At 47.5% G+C, this 14,528-nt stretch overlaps 1 protein-coding gene across 1 annotated transcript in view; it reads left to right on the top strand.

The window, feature by feature from the left end:
- SETD7 (SET domain containing 7, histone lysine methyltransferase) overlaps positions 1 to 7,508 on the top strand; it is a 44,643-nt gene extending 37,135 nt beyond the window's left edge. Inside the window, exons 7-8 of the mRNA XM_040967289.1 lie at positions 2,624 to 2,781; positions 7,017 to 7,508. Of these exons, the coding sequence (XP_040823223.1) occupies positions 2,624 to 2,781; positions 7,017 to 7,197 (339 nt within the window). The 3' untranslated portion in view covers positions 7,198 to 7,508. The remainder of the gene's footprint in view (positions 1 to 2,623; positions 2,782 to 7,016) is intronic.
- Positions 7,509 to 14,528: the final 7,020 nt, after the last annotated feature.

Here is a 14,528-nt window from a genome sequence, read left to right as displayed (position 1 = left end):
CACTGGAGCTGCAACCTGCCCTGGGTGGCAAGGTGTGGAAGTTTTCCATTTGTGGCATCCTGTTAGCACGACACCATTCTGGATTTGGGAGCATTTCTGATTTAAGGTTCAGGATGCTGAGTCTGTATTGATCTCTCTGAATATTTTACACAAAAGAAACTGGAGCCTAAAGAGGTTAAGCAATTCGGTCAGCACCATAAATCCAGAGAGCCGTGGAGTTCAGGTTTGAAAGAGCAAAATCATGCTCTGAGCAGACACTCCCTCTGCAGCATTAGATAAATGAATAACATTCCCTCCTTGCCCTTGTTAGAAATTTAAATTCTGTGGAGGAGATAAGAAAAATACAAAACTGTCTTGGTCCCTTTTACATTGTTGTAACAGAAGAAAATTTAAAAAATAATAATAAAAAACCAGCCAAGTCTGCAAGGCTCATGATTCTGATGGCTGAAGGGGCTGAAGCAAGGCACCTGCATCCTGGTGAGGGCCTCTGCAGGCTATGGAAAGAGAACCAGCGGTACACAAAAGGCAGGAGCCAGGTTTCCCTATAGCCTCCCAATCTCATCAGAACTAACCTGGTCCTGCAAGAACTACATTCAGCTCTCCCAGGCAGAGGCCACAGTGACCTAATTCATGCCCACTTCTGATGTATTTGTTTATTTATTTGAAAGACAGAGTTAGAGAGTACTGGTTCACTCTTCAAATGGCTGCAACAGCTGAAACTACACCAGAGTGAACCCAGAAAGCAGGAGCTTCATCCAGGACTCCCATGTGGGTGCAGGGGCCCAAAGACTTGAACCATATTCTACTACTTTCCCTGTCTGCATTAGCAGGGAGCTGCATCAGATATGGTACGGTCAGGACTTGAACCGGAACGCATATGGGATATAGTGACACAGGCAGCAGCTTAATTCATATTGCACAACACCAGCCCCTCCTAAAGTCTCTAGCACCTCAACATGCCACTCTTGGCACCAAGCCACCCAGGACATGAACCTTCAGGGAGCTAACACATTCAGATCACAGCAACATCCATTAGGAACATAAAGTGGATTGGGATCAAGTGTCACATCCCAACATCTTATGGCAGGGCTGGAAAAGTAAGATTCAACAAGGAGTTTGTTCAATTTTACCTGCTACTGTGTCAGTGCCTTGGACCTAGAACAATATCTGATGCATGGCGCCTGCTCTTTTCATACCTGATGAGGAAATATCATGAGTAAAGATGCAGTTGCCACGTAGAGGCAGGAGGGTGCATATGCCTGCCAGAATCAGCAGTCGTTTCTGTAATTGTGACCCTGTCAGTTCCATGAGGCTATTGGGCCAGCATGCCCAGGTCCTGGAGGTGCAGGCCAGTAGTGTTTTAGAGAAGGCAAGCCTGATGGTTACGACATAGTCAGGGAGTTCTGTTGTAGTAGGAGAGCACACTGGCCCGCATGGATGACGTGCCCCCCGTTGCATGGACACTGGCTTGGATGGATGACGTGCCCCCGTTGCATGGACACTGGCTTGGATGGATGATGTGCCCCGCCCCCCGTTGCATGGACACTGGCTTGGATGGATGACGTGCTCCCCCATTGCATGGACACTGGCTTGGATGGATGACGTGCCCCCCCCCCCCCCGTTGCATGGACACTGGCTTGGATGGATGACGTGCTCCCCATTACACAAGGTTGAGCACACACTGCCACGCCCTGTGTCTGGTTCCACTGATTTCTTCTTTTGCCACATGTTCTTTGTCCACCATTTTTTGTTTTTGCTTCTACATTTTGTGGGAAGGGGCCACCTCCCTGCCCCTCAGCAGCAGCAGTGGGGATTACTGAAGGAGGCTGGACACATCAGGCATGCTCTTGTCATCTCAGAGGTGTATGGGTGGCTGCAGGATGTGGCTTGGTTGGCCATGATGACAAACTCAGTGTCCAGACAGGGTGGTGGCGGACTCAGAGCAAACCTCTGCTGGTGAGGGCTGCCACCTGTCCGAGCTCCTGAGCCAGGCAATAAGGAGAAAAACAGGGACGTGGCCTTATCACCTTTCAAGTCAACTTAACTGATTATATTTTTGTGTGACATTAGGAGGGGCATTAAATCCTTTTTTCCACATAAAATAAGGAGAAGTCAATCAACAGTAAACTGAGCTGAAAATGCATAAGGGTTTTGTTTTTTGTGGTTTTTTTTTTTACTACTTATTTTATATATTTGTTCTAATGACAGAGTTACAGAGAGAGAGGCAGGGAGAGACAAAGAGAGAGAGATAAATAGCGAGAGAGATCTTCACTCCCCAAATGGTTAGAATGGCTGGGATTGACCAGGCTGAAGCCAGGATCTACAGCTTCTTCCAGATCTCCCACACGGGTGCAGGAACACTTGGGCCATCTTCTGCTGTTCTCCCAGTTGCATTATCAGAGAGAGTGATAGGAAGTGGAACAGCCATGTCTCAAACCAGCATCCACATGTGATGTCAACATTGTAGGCAGATGCTTTACCCACTGCGCCAGAACACCAGCCAGCATTAAGTCTAATCAGGTCTCTGACACTCAGTTGGAAAACATTTAAATCAATATTGCCCATGTTTTTGGACCTCGGAGCAAAAGGACTCCTTGGACACTTGCCATCTGCTTCTCTGTAGGTCGACAACAGGGACTGGGCCCTTAACGGGAACACCCTGTCCCTCGATGAAGAAACGGTCATTGATGTGCCTGAGCCCTATAACCACGTGTCCAAGTACTGTGCTTCCTTGGGACACAAGGCAAATCACTCCTTCACTCCAAACTGCATCTATGATATGTAAGTATGACATCAGCACTGGGGTGGCTGCAGGGCCCTAGGACCCTGACAAGAGGGAGGATGGGGGCGTGGAAAAGAAGTGTCTGGCCCCGGACCATGCCTGCTGCATCAAATCAACTAGAGCCCAGACAGCCCCACTGTGCAGCCTTGGACAGCTAAGAAATGGAAAGCACTTAGATGGGGGGAGATCCTAAGGGCAGCACCGTGCTTGGTGGTTGCTATCTTTCTGGCTGCTATTTTTGTCCTTCAACATTGTCTTGCTGGAAAATTAGGAAGAGTGTTATTGGGAGTTTTGGTGAAACTTCAAGTGGAAGGGATCATGGATGTCTTTATGATGGAAGAAAGAAAATAAAAGTCCAGGGCATGAGTTCTTTGTGTGAGCGGAAACTTGCTAAGTCCAGGTCCTCCTAGTTGATAACAAAACAGAATGATACGTGCTGCAAGGATGGGTAAGAGTGAATCATATTTCACATGGTGAGAGGATCCAGCACAGACAAATGCATGGTGTGTGATTCCACTGACAGGACATGTCCACAACAGGAAGTCTACACAAAGGAGATTTGCAGCTTGCTAACCCTGGAAGGGGGTGATGATGGGTAGGAGTTGCACTTTGGGGTGGTGACACTGCTCTAAAATTACATCGTGGCAATGATGCCATAACTGCTGAATATGTTAATCATTGTGCAACTGCTTCACCAAGGTGAATGCATGGCGTGTGGATAACATCCTAACATCCTATCTTAATTGTATCAATTAAGATAACAATTGTATGGATCATACCCCCTCTTGGAGTCCGAGCTTCCCTCTCCATCTGCTTATTGGATATATGCTTGGAAACCTCCACAGGTTGAGGAGGGGGTTGTTAATATCCACCGAGACAGCTTTCCCAACAAATGAAATAATCAGCATCAGCTCTGACAACTAGCAAGTTCTTTGTACTGAGTCCAAATAGCATGCAGCCCTGGGCACTGTCTCCCTTTCTGTCCTGTACCCTGTGTCAGTTTCTCTTCTACAACATAGCCCTATTAGGAGTCGACTAATTTTCATGTGTTTCCTGAATGTTTGTTCGAAAGCCAACCATCTCTGACTGTTCTAGAAAGGACACAGCTGGGGCTCTGATCCGTCATCATTGCTCTGCTGAGTTTGGCCTGAGAATGCCAGCAATTCACTCCCTGGGAGCTGGTGAGCTGTGTGCGAGCCTCTTTGCTCAGCAGTGGCCTGCAATCCTTCAGTCATCCAACTTGTTAGCCTAGGCAGGACCAGAGCACGGAGGAAAATGGCCAGGATCTGGAGGTTCCTCAAGAATCCTCCTTCCTGCATCTCTGAGATGCCTGACAAATTGCTCTGCCAGTGACTTGCTGTCCTTCACTGCCAATAACTAGCACTGGAGCTGCTTCTTCGATTTAAAGGGCAAAAGACACGTGTCATGGGAAATGAAATTGAGACCATTACTAACTCCAAGGCCTCTCCTGGCCAAAGCGTCATCATCCCAAGCTGTGCACATCTTCACCACAACCTTTTAAAGAAACAGTGACTAAATGTCATTATTGCTGCGTAAGATGCTCCTTTCAAAGCAGCCATTTCTGTGATTTAATTGCAGGGACAGGATCTTCCTCACCAAAATAAAAAAGAGCACGAGAAACAAGAGAAGGTCCCGTTGTGCAAAATCATGTCCCTGTATTCAACAAGCCTTGATTTTGTTGTTTTGTTTATTGCTAAGTTCTGTGTGACCAAATGTTAGTTATTTGAGCTCATAGAAAGACTACTTAAATAACAACCAAATACCGGTTCTTGACACTCACTTCTGAAATAATTAATATTGCTATATATGCTTCAACTTAAAGCGACACTCGAGCAAGCTTTTTTGAGGCTACTTCAGAATGTGCATAGAATTAAAAGATAACTTTGTACATACGGTTTTGAAATCCGTGCTTAGTCTTTTTTTCATAGCTTACATTTTCCATAAACTCTTCAAGATCCCTTCATATATATATGGATTCCAAATATTTTATACCAAAATCCATGTGTCTTTAATTCCACTTTGCATGAACTTTTTGAAGCACCCTTAAAACCATAGTCTCGCACAGAATGTCAAGTGGACAACAAAGGGCTAACATCCCAGCTGTGCGCAGAGGTGGCACGCTGACCCCTAGGCACCGAGTTCTGACTCGGCAGCTAACCGTGCAGCTTGTGTTCACTAAGCACCCCTCCCTGCAGGTGCCCTGTTGACCGCATCATCCCAGTCACTCCTCCCTGGCCTTCATAAAGCCACAGCTCACTTTTTGCAGGTCACAGGCCAAGACACACAGGTCTCGTAGCACTCTGGTTAAGGGCTCTTAACCATTGTTATGCCTCAGGGCCATGTTCAAGAATCTGAAATAGAATTCTTTCTCTGCAGTCTGTCCATTACCTACCTGCTAAAAATAATGGTAAAGAACAAGGAAATGAAAATACCAGGGAATCCTAAGAGTTCCCTCCAGAAATTCAACACAGGGCTATTTTCAGTGTTTCAGAAGGCTACCCTGGAGCTCTGTTTCAGGAGTGTTATTTTTTTTATGCTGTGCTAAAAATATGTTGGAAAGTATGATGCGATATCTTCATTTAAAGACAAGGAGTTGTAATTCTAATCCAGAATTCCTGAATCTCTGGTTCAGGCATCTCCTTGGCAATGGATCACCATCTGGCCTCTCTGAACACCTGCATGTCCACACCCCTGTGTGTGCTCCCACACACAGCATCACACACACCTGCTTCCACAAACACACCCCCTTACACATCTTCACATGTGTTTTCATGCTCATACATATGCATGCTCACATCGATGCTCACACACATTTGCATGGTCACACACCCACACATGTGCAAAGATGTTCACACACATGCAAACACTCACAGAGGTCCCACATATGTGCGTGTATATAAATATGTGCCCACATACCTGTGCTCACACCTTCACACATACAATGGCAAATGCTAGTTGAGTCCCCCTCACTTTGTGCCAGGTGCTGTGGGATACACTTTCTGCTTGTGACCCCATTTTTCACCCTTGAGGCTTGTAGAATAAGGTTTGTCACAGTCTTAGCAATGAGGAAAGTGTGATTCAAGGACAAGGCAGGCTCTCCAAGAGCACAGAGTAATAATGTGGGAGACCAGGGGTCACCCCCACAGCCTTCTGACTCCAAGCTAAGTGGCTTTTTGGGACCAGCTAAGATGGCCCCTCTGGCACAAGATGGAGGATGTTCATTTGCACACCATGTAATAAAAGATGCTCAAAACCAGAGGCACACTCCCAGTCCCACCCCCAAGAGAACCAAACACTTAAGCGCATGCCCTGCCTGCTGGTCTACATTAGGACCCCAGACCTTTCCCCAAGGTGCTGTACCAGCCATCTGGTTCACAAGGTGATTAAGTGAACAAGATGTAGTTGACCAGATGCATATAAAAGCAGAGCTTACTCCCATCTCAGTATCTGGTGGTGAGCTCAGCCTGTTTTTACCTGCCTCTGCTGCAGGGGGCTGTGCAGGTGAACGGGGATAGGTGAACTTTGGCAGCCAAGCAGTCTTGGCATTGACCCCACTTCTAGTTTTGGGCTGCTTTGTTACAGGGATGGGCAGAGAAGTGTTGACCTCCCTGCTGGAAAGCAATCTTCTTGTGTGTTTGTGCTAGAAAATAAGGCATTCTCTCCGTGGCTGAGGGGAAGACAGGTTTTTGTTTTGTTGTTTTGAAGATCCATAGCTGGGATTTTTGGAAAGAAACAGGGATGTTTTCTGTCACTCCCAAAGCTTTGGCAAAGCCTTCTCCCCAAGCTACAGCCAGGTAACCTGACGCCACCATACAGGTTAGCAGGTGCTGCCAGCCACAAGGGCTGAAACACTGATGTGGGCTCTGGCCCTGGATCTGATTTCACATTGAGGATAGGTGTTTGTTGTTGCCCCTGGTTTGACTAAATAGAGGGCAACTGTGCTCAGTAAGGTAGGGCAGTGTTTTGCAAACGTGGGTATGCCAAGGAATCACCAGGGACCAGGGTGGGGGGTTGCTACGATACAGGCTGTCACCCAGCAGGCCTGGGGTAGAGCTCAGGAGCTCCATGCCCCACAGGCTCCTGGGCAAGGCTGCAGCCAGCTGCCCCACTGGCCATGCTTTGCCTCCAGCCCACTGGTTGCCAGGGAGCTAATAGGTGATCATCTTCTGCCTGGAGCCGGCCCGGGAATGACCGTGTGCATCTTCGTGTTTAGGTTTGTCCACCCCCGCTTTGGGCCCATCAAATGCATCCGCACCTTGCGAGCAGTGGAAGCCGACGAGGAGCTCACGGTTGCCTACGGCTATGACCACAGCCCCCCGGGGAAGAGTGGGCCTGAAGCCCCTGAGTGGTACCAGGTGGAGCTAAAGGCTTTCCAAGCTACCCAGCAAAAGTGAAAGGCCTGGCCCTGGGGTCCAGAGACCTGGCACAGAACCTTGGATCTATGCACTACGTTTATTCGACAATGGGACAACCAGGGACTGCTCGTGCTGTTGACATCATATCCTCTCACCCTGCGTTAGCAACGCCGTTCTCGCATACTAACTAGGTTTGACTGTATTACTCATACCAGTTTAAAATTAGCTAGCCTGGCAGCAACCATCCTACTGAGAGGTATTGCGGAGCGCTTGACATACGACAGCATGATGTGCTGTGGTGGTTCAGGTCTAAATCTGTCCCACAGTCAGAGATGCCAAATGATCAGACTGAAAAAAGGGAAATGAGGCTTTTCAGTCGGTCTGAGTCAGGGATTTTTCCGTGATGTTTTCCTGCCCTTCGGCCAATGTGGACTGTGTCGTCACATATGCCTCCGCGCCGTAGGGACAACAGAGCGTAACTACATCTGTGTTCTCTAAATGTAGTATAATCTGCCTTTTAACCTTTGATCTGTATCTTGCAATAGAATGGCTGTTTTTTTTTATTTTTCCCGCCCAGCAAACACTTTTTTGAGTCATTTCACTTCTCAAACCTATTCCCTACCTTAGATACCCTTCCAAATGAATAATACGAGAACGCTTCCAGACAGCCTTTGTGTCTCTTGGAAGTGCGTAGGTCCCTCTGGCTCTTTGCTTCATTATTACACCCTCATATCAAGTGCTGGCTCCTGGGGCTGGCTGTTATTATAGAATTATTATTCTCGCATGTAAACAAAGATATCTTTGCTTTAAGATGTGGGAAGACATGAATTTTACTTTGCTTGCATTAAGTTATGGAAGAGTTGTAATATATACTTTAAGAAAGACGAGAGAAATATTAGCATTTCTAAGCAGTAACTGTGGCAATTTTGCAATATCTTCAATAGTGCTGGTCATTTTTTTTTTCTCCTTGGGGACACATTACATGTACATAACACAGCGCAGTCTGATTTGTAGCACAGTGCATCAAATTTAAAAGTCAACAGCAAATTCTAACACAGAATTAAAAAAAAAAAAAAAAGGTTGGAGTCAATACTATCCAGGCAGACATATTGAGCTCTAGGTACAAATCAAACCTTATTCTTGCTCATCATAATTTCGAAGCTTAACTTGCTTAAAGCATTATGAACTAGGAGTTAACACCTGTATAGTTTCAAGCAGCAGTATCTATAGCCTGCCGACCATCTTTGCCAGCCAGGTGTAATCACAACTGCAGAAATAAGAAAAATCTTTGTTTTTTTAGGTTAGTACCTTAGATGGCTAGCGTGACTGGGATGGCTCTGAGTGAATCTTGAAGGCTGTATGTGTACTAAGCACCACACCGCAGGCTGCCAAGCTAAAGCTGAGCTGTCTTTAGAGGCCTTGCCGGGGGAACAGGAAGGTGTGGGGAACTGCCTGTACTCTCACCCGCAGCTGTCAACAGCTGCACCTGTCACCCTGTGAATTTGGCCTTGAAGGCGAAAGCCTTCCAAGCCAGAGCCCACAATGAACTCCCACTGGTGGTGGATGTCTGGCTGGGGTCCCGGAGCCATCAGGAAACCCCGTGAGGAAAGCTTGTTAGCTCTGATCAGTTAGGCAATGCTCCCAGGGGACAGGACTCTTCCGCTATTTGCAAGGCCAGGTCTCCCGCAGGTTCAGACCCATGCTTGGTAACTAGGTGGAGGGGTTTTCAAGGAGATCCAGTTGTTGTGGATGGCTCACAACACAAGAGGCAGTGGTCAGGACTTCCAGAATGGTCTCCCACAGAAGGAACCGCGTGGAGGTTTTAGGTAAGAAGGCACCAAGCAGGATTGCTTCTACTCTGCAGAAAGGTTTTGGTAAACTGTGACACACAGCCATAGTTTCCAGACTGGGGTTGTAATAGGCGCTTCATTCACATGTGTCTCAGTGAGAGGGACAGGAGGAAGGTAGTCCCAGGCAGGTGGAGGGCTGCAGAGCCGAGTCAGGGAGAGTGGGGTGCAGGCTAGACCTATGACACAGCCTTCGGGGTGTCCATGGTGCCACCCTGCCTGTCTCTGCTGCTCATGGCCACAGTGCAGTATAATTTCTATCCCAGTCGGATAGGCTAATGAACCCTCTAAAATGCAATTAAGACAAAATTCTTGGTGCAAAGGGATTCCAGATTGTTGCGAGTCATGAACTAACTGAGCGACTTCAGATGGGCTCCAAATGCTAGCGTTCAGCTTCCCAAGGGGCAGTGCCTGTGACCCTCAGACAAGAGTGAGGTGAGAAGACGTCCAGGAAGGGCTCACTCTACCTGCCTGCTTCCCCACACTCCTTTGTGCTCTTCTTTCCCCTGGCTTGTCTCCTGTGCTCTGTCTCCCCTCAGGAGGATGCCTTGGTGTCCGTGTGCAACCTCAGCCCCAGCTGAACTCTGCAGGCCAAATTGACTCTGGCTCCTGGAGTCTCCTGCTCCAGCTCGTGCTCGCTCGCTCTTTCTCACTTCCTTGCAGACCTTTCTGTGTGAACCCCCGTGCACTTGCTCCCTACCCCTCTCTGATGTCCCACCCACTCTGCCTGGCCCCCTCTCCTCATACACACTGATTGCCCTGCAGCAAGGCCCTGCAGGGGTGGGCGCCGTGCATGTAGCAAAAGCAGTGGAGGTGGCCGAGGTTTTGGAAGGAAGGAATGGGCTGTTGAGGAAGGAAGGGCTTATTGCTTGTGAAACTGAAGTGTGAGCACGACAACCTGGAAGTGGTGTACTTCCTGCCGGCGGAGGAGGGATTCATGTCAGGAAGTCGCCGCATCCCACTGGTTCCCATGCATCCTGGTGACCCAGCAGTGATGTGCCACACTAGGTGGGTGAGAGACCTAAATAGTCTGTAGCCCTGACAGGGGTTTGTGTGCGATGGGCATCTCCAGGAGATTCACTCAGAGCTGTCTCAGTCCCATCCTGCATGACAGACCTCTCCTTAGCATCTTTTTTTCTAGAACAAGAGACTGTCTTGTGGTAGAGTTAGGGGTCAGTCCCCTAGAGGAGCAAGTCCCCAGCTGGACTCCCGGGCACCGCGGTGGGACTGAATTTCTGACCCATGGGAAGGATGAGAAGGGAAAAGCCCCCCGAGGAGGAGGAGGAGGAGGACTTGGGTGTGGCAGCACCTGGGCTTGTTTACACCTGCTTCACGCCCCAGCAACCTGAGCAACAGGAAGGAAAAGCATGATTCAAGACCTTCCTAAACCTGCCTGGGACTACAGTTAAATCTACTGGTCTCTGGGGTTCTCTATGCTTGAAAAACAATTTCCTTGTCATCACCAATCCCGCCCACCCCCCAAAAAAGGTCAAGTAGGCCACATGAACATTGACAGAGGTTAGTTGTAAGGATTCAGGTCACACTCATTGCAAGCAGAGAGCTTTGGGGTTCTCTTGGGGGAGAAGTACTGGCTCTTGCAGTAGCTTTCATGGAGTGTACAGAAATTCCAACCACTCATCTCAAAGCGCATTTAAAATCTTCCAAGAGGGCAGAGGTACAGTTTTCCATTTAGCTTTGTTTAAAAAACAGTTGCCTCAAGTCTGTCTTAAGAGTAGTGATTTAATAGAATTCTGACATCTTTTGTTTTAGAAAAAGCAAAACTACGTTGCAAGACTGATCGTTGTGATGTTTATTTGCCGCAGATCAAAGGTTTGCAAAATCTACTGAATTTACAACCACTTGAGGTACCTCGATCGATTTTTTTGTTTGATCTTTCCCTTCAGGAATTTGGAGGTTTGTTTTACTTTAAAAATACTAAATTTCGATTTCCTTTTTGCCAAATGTGTGCATACATATATTCGAAGCAATGAAACTCTTTCAAGCCATACAACCACAGGGGCAGAAGCCCTTCTCACAAATTTTACTGTGTTTGTATGTAAATAGATGTTTGTATGAAATATTTTCAAGGTAGAATGAATATATTTAAATGAAGTTGAATTACTCCAGTGCTATTTAAACACATGACACAAATTCCGGTGAGAATTCTGGGAGTCTGTGGAGACACAAATGCAGATCCATTCTGACTTTTAGAAATCTGAAGCCTGCAGCTCACTCTGATCCAGGGCAACCCGGGCTGTGGAGTGAGTTCATGGGCTTCCTCAGTGCCTCCGCCATTTCCTGGTGGTAAGTCAGGTGCTAACGGAGCTGTGTTCACCTTTTAGCCACATCCCTGTGGGCCACCCCTCCCAGGGGCCCCGGAGCGAATCAGAAGCATTGGAGGCCCCAGTGCAGTTCCCCCACTCCCACCCCAACACACTGCCTGAGCACAATTTCTTTGCAGGGCAACAGAATCAGTAGCCAGAATTGACCATGGGAAGCTCGGAGCTGGGCTTCCCAGCCGCCAGCCTGACTGCCTAGACACACACACGTCAAGGAGACCGTGCCTCCTGTGGAGGTGGGGTTCACTCCCTCAAGGCTTTGCCAATGGGCTCAGCCTTCTGTGCAGGACAGGTAGATGGTGGCAATGGCGGTGGCAGCTGGCTAGGGGCCCGTTTCTCAGCATAGCCCATTGCCTGTCCCTGGCTCTGGAACGCGACACACCTGTGCGCACAGCGTCCAAACAGAGACGGCCTTGGGCCCAAAAACCCTTACTTTCTCTGTCTGACTTCGCACACAGCTCTTAAAAGTCATGGTAGGATCAATAGGACATACCTCCCCACTCTCCTGACTCCGATGTTCCAGGGGAGAAAAAAAAAAACTTTCAATGATATTCCACTTGAGGGAGCTTTTTTTTTTTTTCCTTTTTTGTCCCACTTTGCTCCTAGCTATAATGAAATGGCAAATATTATGACAAATTTTCACTGTGTATACTAGCAATATGAACATACGCACCGGTGTATCTTAACATATCAACTGGGTTCTGTTGTGGGTCACAGTCCTGCATCTTGCTTCCTGTGTAGGGAAAGCGCAGGGGCTTGGTCACGCTGGCTAATGGGAGAAAGTCCCGTCTGGGACTGCCAGCTCCCGACTTCACAAGCTTCTCCTCCTGGGTTTCCTGGATTCTCTTTGCATCCGGAAATGCATTTACGAGGTGGTGGGGTATGTTGCAGGAAATAGAAGCCAGGGGGGATGCTTTTAGCTGGATTGCCAGGAAAAGTACACCTGTGACAGTCACGGAGCACCCTTGGTCTTCTGTGGAATTTGAACTAAATCTATGAGCCTTATTCAATATCTCGAATTCTATGATTTTTTAATTATGGGAAATTAATGAGAGATGTTTACATGAATAATGTTTGCCCTTACTGTGTTATGAATGAGTTTTTTGTAGTGTGTCTGGGTGCATGTGCAAGAGAGTAGGAAAAATGTTTCTGAAACAAAACTTGACAAATATTTGTAATGAAAAGTCAATTTAAAGATTGCTATAATTGCGCTATAGAAACAATGCAAGTATTAAACAAAATATACAATCATCTGTCATAGTCTTCTTTTGGTCGTCTGGGGCAGAAAAACACCAATATTGTCTACCTGTGCATTTAAACGATTAAGCCAACTTCACATTTCAATAGTTTAAAAGTATTAGCAATTTTACCATTTGCAGAATGGTAGAGTAAGAGTGAGGAGAAGCAGGAATGGTTAGGAGCTTGCTGTTTGTGTAATGCGACTCTGCGTATGCCCGTGAATCCAGAGCGGTTAGCCACATCGACCCCAAGTGTCTGATGGAATTCACACAGGCTCAGAATATGGCGGGTCAATGAGCTGCCCAGGGCCGCTCCCGGAAAAGCAGGAAGCTGCAGAGCACAGGGGAAAGAAGACAGAGCTTGTTAGGTGTCGAGGTGGATGTGGGTGACCCTGCCATGAAACCGAGCTGAGGGTCCCAAGAACCTCCCATTCCTGCCCAAGTCACAGCAATATTCCCAAAGCCAACTCCACCACACTCACAAAGCACCAAAGCCAATGTCAGGCAAGTCAGAACAGCACCTCTTTGTCTACAGACCTTCTGCCAACAACCCCAAGCAGTTAAAAAAAAAAAAAAAGCCAGCAGCTTCATCTGGCTCTCCCTAATGTGGATGACAGAGGCCCAAGCACTAGGGAACTGCATGGGAAATGAAGCAAATGGGACTTGAACCAGCACTCATATGGAATGGCAGTGCCACAGGCAGCTGCTTCATCTGTTGTGCCACACCAACCCTTCGAATTTTTTTGTTTATTTTCTTCAAAGAAGAAACAAGTTTAGTCTCTCCAGATAAATTGAGGATTTTTATAATGCAAAGCAGAAATTTCCACAGGGATCTGTGAAATCAAAGACACAATTACCTCGAGTTTCCCAGGCAACTTTAAATGATGGAGAGTGTTCATACAGTCTTCTCATCCACTCCAGGAACAGACACACTAGCACCACTGCAAGAGACAGTGGGAGGCAGCATACTCCTGTGGAGCCACACTTGTCACTGTGCCTGGGCTGGGAAGAAGACATCAGTAGGTGATATAGGTTGTAAGGGATACAGGCCTTTGTGGTAGGACCACACTCTCATGGGACTGGACTGTCCTTAATTATAGATTGGGCTGTTTAGGTTTTTTTTAATTTTTTTTAAATCTTTATTTAGTTAGTTGAAAAACAAAATGACAAATGGCAGGAGACAGAGATCATCCAGCCGCTGGCCCCAAGTGGCTGCAATAGCCTGGACTGGGCCAGGCTGCAGCCAGGAGCCTGGAACTCTATCCAGGTCTCTCAAATGTGTGGCAGGAGCCCAAATCCTCGGACCATCCTCTGCTACCTTCCCAGGCACATTAGCAGAGAGCTGGGTTGGAAGCAGAGCAGCTTCAGCATGGGATGCAGGCAAATCGAGTGGAGGTTTAACTTGCTCCACCACAATACCAGCCTCTGGTAAGATTTTTTTGCTTTTTATTTTTAATGTTTATTTATTCTTTTTCATTTGTTTGAAAGGACAAGTGACAGAGAAGGAAGGAGAGAGAGAACTATTTCATTGACTGGTTCACTCCGGACATACTTGCAACAGCTGGGCCCAGGCCAGGTTAAAGCCAGGAAGCTGGAACTTCATAGAATCTTCCACAGGGGTGGCAGAGACCTAAGTGTCTGAGCCATGACCTGCTGCCTCCCAGACACATTAGCAAGATTCTAGATCAGAAGTGGAGACGCTCATATAGGACAAGGGTATCACAAGAAGCGATTGAACCTTCTACCCTAGAGCCTGCCCCGACCCCGGAGTGGGTTGCTTAAAGCCAGACCGCCCCTCACACTGTCTCCTGCCCTCACTTACAGAAACAGAATCAGCATGAAGCTCGCACCGGTTCTCCCTACTCCCTCTGCATCCCAGCCCCCAAAGCTGGTGGCTAAAATGAACCTCTCTCGTCATAAATGATCCGATCTTGGATGCTCTGCAA

Source organism: Ochotona curzoniae, unplaced genomic scaffold (assembly GCF_017591425.1).
Source record: "Ochotona curzoniae isolate NIBS_2020 unplaced genomic scaffold, NIBS_Ocur_1.0 scaffold_4506, whole genome shotgun sequence".
NCBI classification, from domain to species: Eukaryota; Metazoa; Chordata; class Mammalia; order Lagomorpha; family Ochotonidae; genus Ochotona; species Ochotona curzoniae.
The sequence above is the reverse complement of the archived record's forward strand: the minus strand, read 5'-3'. Positions and strand labels throughout refer to the sequence as shown.